The sequence below is a fragment of the Astatotilapia calliptera genome, chromosome 19 (assembly GCF_900246225.1).
Source record: "Astatotilapia calliptera chromosome 19, fAstCal1.2, whole genome shotgun sequence".
Taxonomy (NCBI): domain Eukaryota; kingdom Metazoa; phylum Chordata; class Actinopteri; order Cichliformes; family Cichlidae; genus Astatotilapia; species Astatotilapia calliptera.
Window position 1 is genome coordinate 24,061,966 of NC_039320.1, and position 13,031 is coordinate 24,074,996.

Genomic DNA, 13,031 nt, shown 5'->3' on the forward strand with positions numbered 1-13,031 from the left:
ATACTGTATATTCACACTGACACTGTATTCTATAGGTTTGCACATTGAAAATAGTCACCGCCAAAAAAAGGATTACTTAAAATCATCAAATCCTCCTTTTTTGGGCTAAGGAGTCCTTAAAAAAGCATTATAACTGTATAAGAATATAACAGTGTAATACAATATAGCAGTGTATCACATTAAGGAGGTTTTAAAAGATGAAATATTTTTGTAAATGCAGTATGTCGTGGAAAGAGCCTTTAATTCTCAGCTATGGGATACATTTATTTAAAAAACGACAACAAAGGTAATGAGAAAAGCAAAGAAGGCAAAAATGGATTTCCGCCTTTAGTCACTCGATGGCCTTTGACCTCTTTGGATTCATCTGTTAAATCCTTGACCTTTCAAAGTAAACAGATTTAGTCACAGAGATTTGTACTCGGCATGTCTACTGTTGTCTTAAAGTCAGATAGTGGAGAAAAAGGTTTCCTGTGTAAAATAAAGATAAACAGGGTTTAAACATCCTTCACTGTATATTAAGACTCAGTGTTCTCTGTGAATGGGTTATATGGACACGGGGGATGTTAGAAAAAAAACATAAACTGTTGCTAACAGGGATTTTCAAGACTTATGTTTAATGTTCCCTCAAAGAGTCGTAATACAAATGTTAATATTTTCAAACTGTGTGTGTATGTGTGTGTGGGTGGCTTTATGCAGCCTACTGGCATTGCTGCTGTGCATAAGGCGGTGTGAGCAAAGCTCATCTAAACTGGCAACGTGTTTTAGTTAGATTTTCGCAACAGCACGAAAGAAAAGTGACCGTAATACTCTGGCATTAATTCCCTCTGCTGAAAGGCCGCGTTCTTTGTTGTGGTCAGCGTGGCGATGCTTTAGCCAGGGGAAACGATGATGCTCTTCAATGAGCTCCTGTCCTTCCACTGTGCACACTTGTCTTATTCAAATGAAGTAACTTGATTTGATATCCACAGACAGAAACTCAATGTGAGGCTCCCTCTGTCCTCTTGTTATCTGAAAATTAAATTTCTCCCTCATGGATTGCATTTCACGGTTCACCGACTCATCCGCCAATAAGGGCCGTAAGACCGAGCTATGAGATGGTTTCAAAAACGTCCGGGCGGAGTTGTCCGCTCCGGATCTAAGTGGGTTTACAGTGGTTCGCCTGGTTAAGCCCGAGTATGTTCCGTGTCGTTATTCATTTTAATGCACTGTGGCTTATAAAAAATTGTACTCAGGTTTTAGCGCAGAAAGTCTTGCACATATTTTATATTAGCAGACGGGGGGAAAATGACTGGAAAAGCAGAATAAAACTATTCACACTATAATTAAAGAACTCCAAAAGGAGCTACACAAGGTTTTGGTTTAATCAACCTTTCATTAAGTGGGACCTGAGAGCAAGCTGACATAGTAAAAAAATGCACTTTGTTGCACACTTGCTGATAAGGTCAACTCGTGTAAATACTAGAGTGCCTTATGGTTTTTTAAAATATTATTTTACACCATTTATTGTGGGCAATACAGCCTTAAAATGATATTAAAATATTTCAAGATGATGTGCAATGATATTTCTCATGACATAGAAAAAATAGCAAGCTACATTTCAGTGATGCTTGCAGTCAGTGTAAGTAAATAGGGGGATTTTCCTTTTTTTCCAGTGAGCTGCTGTCACTGATGGCACACCTTCTAAATCAAAGTGTGAATCTACTGAAACAAGGTGCCAGCAGAAGCAGCATCAGCAGTATAGTGTGATAGTAGTGGCACAGCAGTATATCCAGTGACATGGCAGAAGTCAAATGTAAGCACAAAAGTGTCCCAGCTAGCTTTTGCCTGGAATTTTTAAGTAAAAATATAGAATAACTGCTTAAAACTTTAGTATATTAAGTTAACCTTAACTTTTTAACCAGCTGCTTAAAGCACTGATTTTCCACCGTGTAACCACATCAGTAATTTCCATCCACCGTTTGCTCTTCCTGCCATATGGAGTGCAACTAGCAGCCGGCGATGCTTGGTTTGAGTCATTTGTTTACTTTTGGGTTGCACATCACCAGCTGCTAGTATCTACTCCTTTGTAGCCCGGTTATAGTTGACGATGTTTTCAGCCTCGAGTGGAAAACTAGTTTGTTGTTTCCACCTTCGGCAGGAACAGTGTTCTTGTTTATTTTGCAAAGCATCGTGCTTTGTTGGAGGTTGCTAAAGTAGCTCGCCTTTTTTAGGTGCATGCCCGGGTTTGTCTCATTATTATGCGCACTAAGAACGTGTGGCGTTGCTATAACAGCAATATCACAATGTCGTGGACGATGTTATACGGCACAGCCCTATATGTAGTTTTTTTTTTTTAGACTTGCGCTGCCTAATTGTAAAATTTAAAAAATTTAAATCCATAATTAAAGGTGAATTTCAAAGAGACAGCTCATAGCGTGCAGTGTATGAGATCCTTGTTTTGTTTCTCATAACCCTCTCCGGCGCACACACGCATACACTCTCCTTGAATGCCCCCATCGCAGCCATTAAAGCCCTGTTGGAACTCCTAAGTGGTTCACTTTAAAAACAGGACAACGGGCAAAAAAGATTACAGCATGATGTGATGCGCTTTGATTTATAGAAAGCCAACATGAGTACAGATAATAAACATCACTTACTGTGGGCTTGTAAGAGCGTCTCACAATACCATCAGCTCCAATCAGTTGTTGTCAATCGTAGCCTTTAGAAAGATGGCAGGCGGTTGTTGCTTGGTGTTCAAAGTGTGAAAGGTTTTTTGTTTTTTCTGGTGACTTATAGGATTTTTTTTTTCATTAAAGTAAATGAGATAATATGCATATTTCAAATTATTATTAATGTCTTAACAGGGGCATTCTGGACGTAAAAATCCCACTCATATTCTCCATAGAGAGTTTGATGATGAGCCATAATGTTTTAACCATCTAAAGCAGACTTACTGCGACCCAAGACATTGTTAAACGATGGCATGTGCTCCTATCCGGTCGTTAAGTGATGACGTGACGAATCCTACTTCCGGGTCTAAAGTAGTCTGCGTTTAATATGGCTTTTGTGTTGTTAACATGTTTAATGTTTTGTATTTTCTTCTATTTGATCTCAAAAAGCTCCTAAAACAGTCAGTGATCACTGTTGACCTCCCTCGGCTTTTATTACTGCTAATCATTTATTTAAGCTCAGTTTTTAAAACCTTAGGATGTAACTACAGCCCAGCCCATGCAGCAGTATATGAATGACTAACCTCGTATTGTGGCTGCATTATCTCAGTTGTTCTCTGGCTGAAGTTTGGTCCTTTTACAGCATCCTGCCATGCGATTACATTTGTTCCTGACCACCGAGAACACTCACGTTAACTTTTATCGAGTGGAAAAAAAGTTAGCTTGTTTATATTATGCTAACATAGCTGTGTCGCTAGCGGTCACGTAGCACATCATTATATACCAGCTAGCCCAACTTCAGTAACCCTACAAACGTCACTGCTGTTTAGTTTTCTGTCTTCGTTTATGCTGGAAGTGATAGCAGAGCTGTACGTTTTAATTTGTTTCCAAAACCCCGCAGTCAGGACATGCTATATTGTATTTAGATAGAAGCTAGCGAGCTAACTCCCTGCTAACTTCTAACTCCATTAAATGTCATAAATTCCGTTTTCATGGATGCCTGGATGTTAAACTCAATTGTTACACCTGGTAGAGCAGAACGCTGATCATTTTATTAAAGATGAAAGACTTTAGACAGTTTTTCAACTCTCAGTAATGCCATAGTGATCGTTTGATATATGGACCTGCAGCGGAGTTTAGGTCCAGACACGGCTAGTGACGTCAGACTTAACGACCGGATAGAAACCATCAGTCTACATGATATTAACCTTTTTTAACAAGAATACATTTGTTCATGTAAAGAACTACTCTACCTACAACCCTTAATTTAAATGACCTGTGAAAATGTTTCGACCCACTAATGTTAAGACATTCGAGGTGTGAATAATTATACATGCACAGTACAAAATAATTTATTTAAATAACTATTAACATACAACACTGTTAATAACCATATAAATACTACAGTAAAAATTCAAAGCATTACATTTGAGAAGAAGAAAGGAAGTTGCGAAGTCGCTGTGGAATCTGGGATTTGTAGTTGTGTATGACATGAGTAGTTCCTTCAACATTAAAAGTAATTGTGCACATTTTTTGTCATTTTCCTTTATTTCTTTTGCCCATATGTCTGTGCCTAAGATCGTAAAAAACAACTTATGCCACATTTACTCTATTTATATGTATATACCCTAAATCTGAAACCTAGCAGTGTTTTGAAGTGAAGAGTTTTTTAGACTCACATTAAATACTGAACAGACCTTTACTAGTGTGTAAATGAAATAGGCTTCCATGATTGGCTGAAATATAGTGATTGAAATGTAGTATCGTTAGCCTCTTAACTCATATCATACACTTACACTGAATCTATTAATAAGAAGCGTGCTCAGAACTTGATCATTTGTGTATGTTTGTGAAAGCTCAGGGATTTTCTCACTGGAGAGTCACTTATAATAAAAGGACCCATGTTGACTTACTCCTTGGAGGTCAAGTAGCATAATTGTGTTCCAGGGCTGCAGCAAGAAGCACGATCCATCTCCTTCTGCTGCACACACGAGTGTCATTACATAAAGGTCGCCGGAGTTGAGTCATCAGGATATCTAAAGGCTTTTCCTAAGTGAGGTGTTTTTTCCCGTTGAGGGAGCAGAAAGCCGTGAGTTACGGAGGGCCGTAAGTCTTGTTATGCATCGTTTGTTCTAAAGTTGCTGGAGCTGCTTTGGTATCAGCCTGTTGACATGGAAACTGAAGAGGCTCTTGTGTGACAAGTGTTTCTGCCACCAGTTTTTTTCCCTTTCTTTTCTTTTTTTTGTAGAATCGGGATCGATTCATGAGTCATTTGTTCGTGGTACTGTTTGTTTTGTGCCTCTAAGTGTCAGACAATCATTGCTTAATTTCATATCTTACAGTGAATTGAAAGAGTTTGTTGTGTCGTTGACACTATAAATGAGAATATGAGAAGCGAGTGTCTGAGCATCCATCGTATCAAATATTAAATGCATCACTCAAATGCCTCACCTTTTTCTGGTTTTTGGCTTCTGTGTCTTAGCAGTGAGTGGGTGCTTGCAACCCAACAGGCTCTCAGTGACTTGCTTGAGTCATTAATCTGCTTCAATGTGACTTCAAGGCAAAATGGTCTTTTAATACGAAGGATCAAAAGCCAACAGTTCTCTTTTAAAACTCGAATCAAAATAAAAACCGAAACGTGGAAGCTACAGCACATTAAACTAAACATACACTGATCAGCTACAACATTAAAAGAACTTGTGGAATATTGTGCAAGCCTCCCTCGTGCGGCTAAAACAGCTCAGACCCATCAGGGCATGGACACACGGGTCCTCTGGGAGCATCCAGTGCATTCTCATCCCAGGGCATCAAATGCTGCCATTCAGTTAGATGCAGTGGGGCCACAGTGATACGAACAAGGTGCCCTTTAGCACTGGTGCCTGAACACAACAGCCACAGCAGTATTGGATCCAGAGAGATAACGGCCTTCCTTTAAACAGTCCAGATCAGAATGCTGGAGGGGGAGGCAGTGGAAGAAGAAGGCACTGGTTTGTCTGCCAAGAGACCGCAGTTCAAATCATATTTGTGAGCTTTGTGTTTTGCACAGCTTGCTGCTTGTTTAGGTTAAGCAAAAACGGCTTTTACTGCACTGCGGCTCAGAGGTTAGCCACAGTGCTTGCCTAACAGCAACAGGATCCTGGGTTCAAACCAGGACAAACACTTATGTGTGGAGTTTTTTTTTTTCTTCCTGTGCTTCTGCAGGTTTTCTACAGGCGCTCTGGTTTCTCCTGCCATATAACATGCTAGGCTAATGCTGCCTATCTTGGCCCAGGATACTCCTGTAAATGTAAATGGCAAGAGTTTCACTTCCTGTTTTGTTTTGTTTTTTAAAAAAAAAGGAAATTTGGGTCAGTTTGGCAAATGGACTGGTTTTTAAACAGGGCATTTCTATGTTAACCGAGTTCTCAAAACACTTTACACTTCCTCCCTCATTTATACAAACAGTTCTTTTTCAATGCTTATGTGTTTTCTGTGTAACATTCACATTGTGATGGATGCATCAGGGAGCAGCTTAGGGTTCGGATCTTGCCCAAGGATATTTGGCATGCAGGCAGGAGCAGCCAGGGATCAAACCACAAACCTTCCGATTTGTAGATGATCTGCTCTACCTCCTGAGCTACAACCACCTCTTGTCCTTTTTGTGCATCTTATTTAGGACAAGATGGTGGGTTAGGTCAAAATTCAGCCCTTCTCAATATTAAACCTAAACGTTAAAGTGCCAGCTCAGGAGGCAAAGCAGGTCATCTACTGATCAGAAGATCTACAGTTCAATTCTAGGAGGCTCCAGTCCTCATTGCAATCTGTGCTTTGGCCAAGGAACTGAACTCCATGGATGGATGGATGTACGCCAGGCATAGAATAAAATGCTGTGTGAGAGTAAAAAAATTTAAAAGGCACTAAGTAAGTATGTGTGCATTTACTACAAAGGACTCTGATTTATCTATATGAGCATTTTATGTGAAGAGTTGGCTGTGTGCCCTTTCTCACTATTGTCATGATCATGTCACAGATACCACAGTGACCGCTTTTGCAGCATTTTTGTTGTGTTCCTGTTTTTTGTGGGGGGGCTGGCTGCATTGTTCAGCCAGAGGAAAACCACTGCTGTCGAGGTGTGTTGTTCCCATACTACAGGTGTGATGGCAACAGCACACCTGTTGCTCTGGAACAATAAGTTAACAATCAAGAACAGGTTTAGGTAGGCGGTAGGTGTCAAAGTAAGATTCACATGAATGGCTAGACCCAAAGTTTCTCAGCTTAACAGTGTATTAATTAATGATACTTAATTTTAGTGGTCTTAATGTTGTGGTTATCAGCGTGTTGTGATCAAGATAGTGTAAAAGGAGAAAAATTAAATCTAAAATGCATCTAAAAGAAAAAGGGAGAGCAGTCTGAATGCATAATGTGCGTGCAGCGTGTGATGTGCTTTTGGTGTCTGATCCTCTGTCTTGAGCATGAAGCGTATTTGCATGTTAAGGAGAGGGGTTTCCTAAGTGCTCCTATTCTCTGTGGATGTGGAAAATTGACAGCAAACGGAGTAAAACTGGTTGCTACATAATGCATCAGAAGATCCTGTCTGTTACATTAAGTCACTTTCAGGTTCTGCATGAGTAACATCTGTGTGTGGCTTAAGCTTTAATGTTGAATGTCTGATCTGTGTCTTCTCAGAGAGCCATATGGACCCAGATGATGATCCATGATGATATCCACTGAAAGCCCAGTCTGAGCTGAAACCCTCCACCAATCAGAAACCCGTGGATGAAGACAGTTTAGTGAATCTGCTCCCAGACGCTGAGAATATGGTGAAAGCTCAGCGGTGCCAGACGGCGAAATGCGGAAAGCCCAAGAAGGAGAGGGGAAGTAAGGAAAAGCAGGATGGTGTGAAGAAAGGGAGAGGGGGGGTGATTGAGCTGAAGAGGAAGAAAAAGAGGGACAAGAAAGACTTGCACCGAAATAAAAAGAAGAAACTAGCCGTGAGTGATGGAGATGCGTTGGACTGTTGCGTGTTGCTCACCCGTCTGGAGGAGAAAGCAGCTGCTGGTAAAGAGAAGAATGCACTAAAAGCTGGGAAGAAAAGGAGTGTAAAAGTTAAAAAGAAGCAACACTCCATCCAAAGAGGGACCAAACATAGACTCAAGAAAACCTCTGTCGCCAATCAGCAAGCACTGGAACCAAAAAACAACCAATCTGACGCCTTACTCATGATGCCCTCAGCTATGTTTGAGCCCCGCAGAAGGAGAATGGCTTCGCTTAACGCTGAGGCTGTCAACAGCTTGCTGCTCTACAAAGGCGACTCACTCATGGCGAATAACGCAAAGAAATGTCAGCCATCCAACGAAGAGCCAGCAAAAGAGCTCACTAAAACTGAACACGGAGATCAGAAAACCAAAAAAGGTTCTTTGGAAGGGAAAGCAGTCCAAAAAGAGAGACCGAAAAAACAAAAGCGTTCCACAGCTGAGGCTCAGAACATCGACTGGTTGAGTTTGCTTGCACCGACACCTCGGCGTCAAGCAGGCCTCACCGCTGCAACGCTGCTCAAACTCACCAGTGCCCCATATGGGGCCAAACGGCAAAGGAAGGTGGAGTCCAAGCCAGGGAGTAGAAGTGAAGCTGCAGCTACGACTCAGGATGGAATGAGTGGTAAGCCTGTGTGCAAAGGAACAACACACACCAAACGAAGAACACATCCCAAACATGAGGGGCAACTAAAGCACAGAAAACAGGGCACAGAAGATCCAGTCCATTCCCAGGTGAGCCCCGCCATCCAGGAATGCTGCAGTTTGTGTAAGACGGAGACTTTGGATCCGGAGTGGAAGGGTGCCACAGGGGGGCAGGAGTGTGTCAAGCATCCTCTCCACTGTGGCTCTTCTCTGGGATTCTCCTTAAAAACAATCAAAGAGGAGCAGGTGGAGACGGAGGTGTCTTCCTGTTACTGCTGCTCCCAGGAGAGATGTGTCGAGTACTTTCACAGGCTAGCTCTCTTCCTGGATGACAAAACCTTCAAGGAACCAGAGGACGGCTCACTGTCTGAGGTGTTCCACCACCACCATCATCATCACCACCACCATCACCACCACCATTCTGTCGGCCACCCGGCGGCCATAACCATCAGCCCGCACACGTACACCTGTTTCCCAGGCTACTACGTCCATTTCAGCCACCCGGACAACTCCGCCTCCACCATATCACCCCTCGCTTTATGCCCAAGCGGCAGCAAGAGGCCGAAGCTGCTCCCCAGCACGGGTCCCCAACCCTCAGGGATTAGCCATCCAGTGTACTGCTGCACCTCAGTGAAACCGTGCTACGGAGAGCCCTGCAGGATCAACGGCTACTCTGCTTATACCAGTGTGATTCCAGCAATTAACAGAGGAGCGTGCTCCTCTGGCCCCACAGACTGCATCAAATGTAACCACAGCGTAAAAAGAGGTAAGCGGAGATCACACGGTTTAATTTGCAAGAATTCATTTAGTAGAAATTCCAAGTTAATGAGTTACTTATGGCATTTGTGCAACCAAAATTACATTTTCCTGTCAAAGTTTGCATCAGTATTCTGTTTCCAAATACAAACTGAGATCAGATTTCTTTTAGGCTTCAGAAAGTGCCCTCAAGATTCATAAATGACATTAAAACAGCTGTTTTCACAAGTGGAGTCGTATTTCTGTGACGGGCTCCTTTTATCTAAGTAAGCGTTTTGAAGAAGTATTAAATGTTCATCAGCACAGTATGGGTATATTATTTTGCATGCAGAGCCCCGCTCATCCAGCTGCCAAAGGAGTACAATGTGCTGAGAATAGCTATTATATGAGCCATTTATATTCTCCCACTTTGGCATGTCACTTGAGTGGGAAGTTGGAAAAAAAAAAAATCAGATAAAGGGCAAGACCCCTTTTGTCTCCGTTTGAATAAAAGTCATTGGACGGTGAACACGAGGCCTGTGCGGCTGAATACAATTGAGCTGTACGGGCTCGAGTGTCTGCTGTGAGTTTCTGTGTTCAAAGTGAGCGATGTGAGCCTGAACAGGAAAGCACGCTGGGGTTAAACAGTGTCTGAATATGTGGGGGTATGGTTAGAAACACCTGAATGCGATCTCAAAATAACACTAGTTTCACACACGCACTCTCTCTCTGCCACTCTTTGGTCTCTAGCAGTCACAACCAGGTCACGCTGTCTGTGAGGACTTACGCTTTTATCTGCTAGAGAACCAAGTTTAATCTCAGTGGAAATGTTAACTTGGAAAAGAACAGACGTACATAATAGAATAAATAATGGCTGAATTTCATTTGGCTGCTTACTTACTGGCTGCTGGTATTGTGTGTGGGGTGTGTTTGTGTCATACTGTCATGGCTTACTAGGAGACCTAAATAGCACAGACCCATTGTTAATGTCATTAGTACACTTGTGCTTTTCCTGTTGTGACAAGTATGCTGTCAAAGAGGTCTGTGGTCCACCCACACAGGTGTTGCCACTTTTCTGCCTGAACAGACCTCATTACTGTTTGGGTGTATACACCTCCGGTTTTATTGACAGCTTCCTCGCTCTCTTGCTCATTTTGTGGCATCTTTCGAGGTGTGTACAGCTTAAGCTGCATTTCATTTGGCTAATGGGCCCTCTCGCTTCCCTCACTCGTCTCTTCCTCGAATCTCGGCTTCGCCCAGCGGGGGATGCGAGGAAGGAAATGAGGAAGAAGTGCAAGGATGGAGGAAATGCACGTCTCGAAGTGCTCATTCACCCAAGCATCAGTTTTTAAGAAAAGATGGCAATACCTCATGATTCAGAGTCTCAGCAAATGTGCAGGAGGACCTGCTGTTCATCACATAATGCATGAAAAATACAGATGTCTTATCACTATTATAAATAATACAGACATAAATGTATGTAAGTGCAAGAAAAAGGGCTGGTTGGATGTTTGAACGTCTGAAAATTTTACCTTCTTACTATAAAAAATGAATCAGGATTAGTAATTTGGGACACAACCAGTGTTGGTCAAGTTACTTGAAAAGAGTAATCAGTAACTAATTACTGATTACTTCCCCAAAAAAGTAATCCCGTTACTTTACTGATTACTTATTTTCAAAAGTAATTAATTACTTAGTTACTTAGTTACTTTTTAAAAACAGGATTTACAACCTGAATAGGTGATAAAGCGATAGATCTTTCTATGGAAGCCCGTTTCTGCCACAAAAAAAAAAAAAAAGGATCCATAACTCAAAATTTCGAGTTATTTTCTCGAAATTTCGAGTTATTTTCTCGAAATTTCGACATATTAACTCAAAATTTTGAGAAAAGCAACTCGAAATTTCGAGTTAGCGCTGCCAATCAGTAATCTACGTGAATGACGTCATTTCCATGTTACCCGGAAGCTGAAGCCCTCAGCTACAAATGCTACAGCTAAGCTACCGGTATTACATCCAGTCGTGAATGCACAGATTGCTGAGTGTTTTCAGCCTGCTTCACAAATGATGAAATCCCTGTGTTATTAGCTGAATCACATGGTGTTACTATCAGCAAACATACTTTAATTTGTTGGGATCCGTTTTTGAGTGCGCGGTCCTGCGCCATATGCTTCCGGGTAACAAGAAAGCGACCTCATTCACGTATATTTTTGATTGGCAGAGCTAACTCGAAATTTTGAGAAAAGTAACTCGAAATTTCGAGTTATATTTCTCGAAATTTCGAGATAATAACTCAAAATTTCGAGATAATAACTCGAAATTTCGAGAAAATAACTCGAAATTTTGAGTTATGGATACTAGCTTTTTTTTTTTTTTTTAGTGGCGGAAACGGGCTTCCATAGTCTTTCAAATAGATGCAAGTGAAACACAGCAGAAAATAAATAAAGTCAAAGACTCAGCGGTCCTGTTGCTCTATTTTCACCTGTAAAGCAGGATTGGGGTAGGCGGAGGTTTACCCTGGTGCAGGTGTGCCGCGGTCAGTTGAAGAATCCGCGAGTTTCTCTGTGAGTTTCCCGTTACGTTGTTGCGCACTCGGTGCTTGCTTGGAAGTTTAGGGTTTTTTTTCGCTGTAAAAAGAAGTTTTCTTCCCACGCACGATGGACCCTAATGTTTTTGTCACTTTTTATGGAATCAAACTCAAAGTAAGGTCAGTACTTCCACGCTTTAAACGCTGCACGCTCATACTCTCTCCCACAATCGATATATAATCCATTGTTGATCTGCACACAGCTGTTGTCACGAACGTCGCACTCGCTTATGTCACTGTCATGAGACATTCTCGCAAAAATTCACGGTTTTAGTAACGCAGTAACGCAGCGTTCATACGGGAAAGTAACGGTAATAGTTTTTGCAATAGTAATCCCTTACTTTACTCGTTAGCTGAAAAAAGTTACTGCCCATCTCTGGACACAACGTTAAATCTTTTTATTGGCTGGTGAAAATATGATAAATAAATTCAAGCAGTCTTTGTAAAGTCCCATTCTTGAGCACACAATAAAACTCATCAGATTGCAGAGGACAGCTTGTGACAATTACTGATTGGTATACAGTTGTATTTCACAATAACGTAAAACGTGTAGAATACTAGTTGGATCACAAAAACAGTATATATGAGTAGTAGTTTAATCTGAATGGAACAAAATGATGGACTTTCCAGTAAAAACTCAGGCAAGCAGGATCAGGCAATCTTTGTCTGAAATTTTACTGGGTAGAATTATTAGGACAGCAAAAAAAAAAGTGTTAATGTACTCTCAGGGATTCGATAAATGCAGCAGATGAGGTTCAGATTCAAAAAGCCAACAAATAGGTCGGTCAGCAGAGATTTTGACTTGCCATAGCAGGAAAAGCACAGGTGTAATTGACAACATTAAAAATGACTGGATTCTATTTAGGTGAGCGAGCTTGAAGGATCCTGGTAATCTAATCCTCAGCTGTGGCTTCCTGCCTGGGACAGGGACTGCAGCTGAGCCACTGTTAAGAATATTTCCTGCTATGACAAGTGCACAAATCTGCTGTGAAATGGGTTCATTGATCATCACTTCACCTTAATGTCACCACTGCAGCTGTGTCATGGGAGTGTGCACAACCCCCCTCTCACACAGCAGAATGCTTGTCTTGTTTTTCAGTGCCACTGTAGGAGAAACGTCTAGTTTGTGTGCATGGTAAAGACTATAATTGATCTTAATTGAGGCTCTGCCTGTTTGGTTTTTTTGCTACTTCAGCATAAATATTAAGAAACGAAGTATTTGTTGTGCCTCTCGTATCAGAGTTCAAAGTTCTAGGTAACACCTTATGATACGGCTCGCAATTAAGGGCGCAATTCCCGGTAATCAAATGGAATTTCTGTGGGTTTTATTTGAAATGATAATGTAATTATATTTATCTACAAATACTTAAAGGTAGGTACACTTGAATGAGGGGATAACAATTCAGG

General features: G+C 41.4%; 1 protein-coding gene across 2 annotated transcripts in view; it reads left to right on the forward strand.

Annotated features, from left to right (window-relative positions):
• The window catches only part of bahd1 (bromo adjacent homology domain containing 1), a 34,794-nt gene that overhangs the window by 11,750 nt on the left and 10,013 nt on the right, over window positions 1-13,031 (forward strand). For both annotated transcript variants that reach the window (XM_026151713.1, XM_026151715.1), the window contains exon 2: window positions 7,314-9,071. In XM_026151713.1, coding sequence (XP_026007498.1) covers window positions 7,445-9,071 — 1,627 coding nt within the window. In that variant the 5' untranslated portion in view covers window positions 7,314-7,444. The remainder of the gene's footprint in view (window positions 1-7,313; window positions 9,072-13,031) is intronic.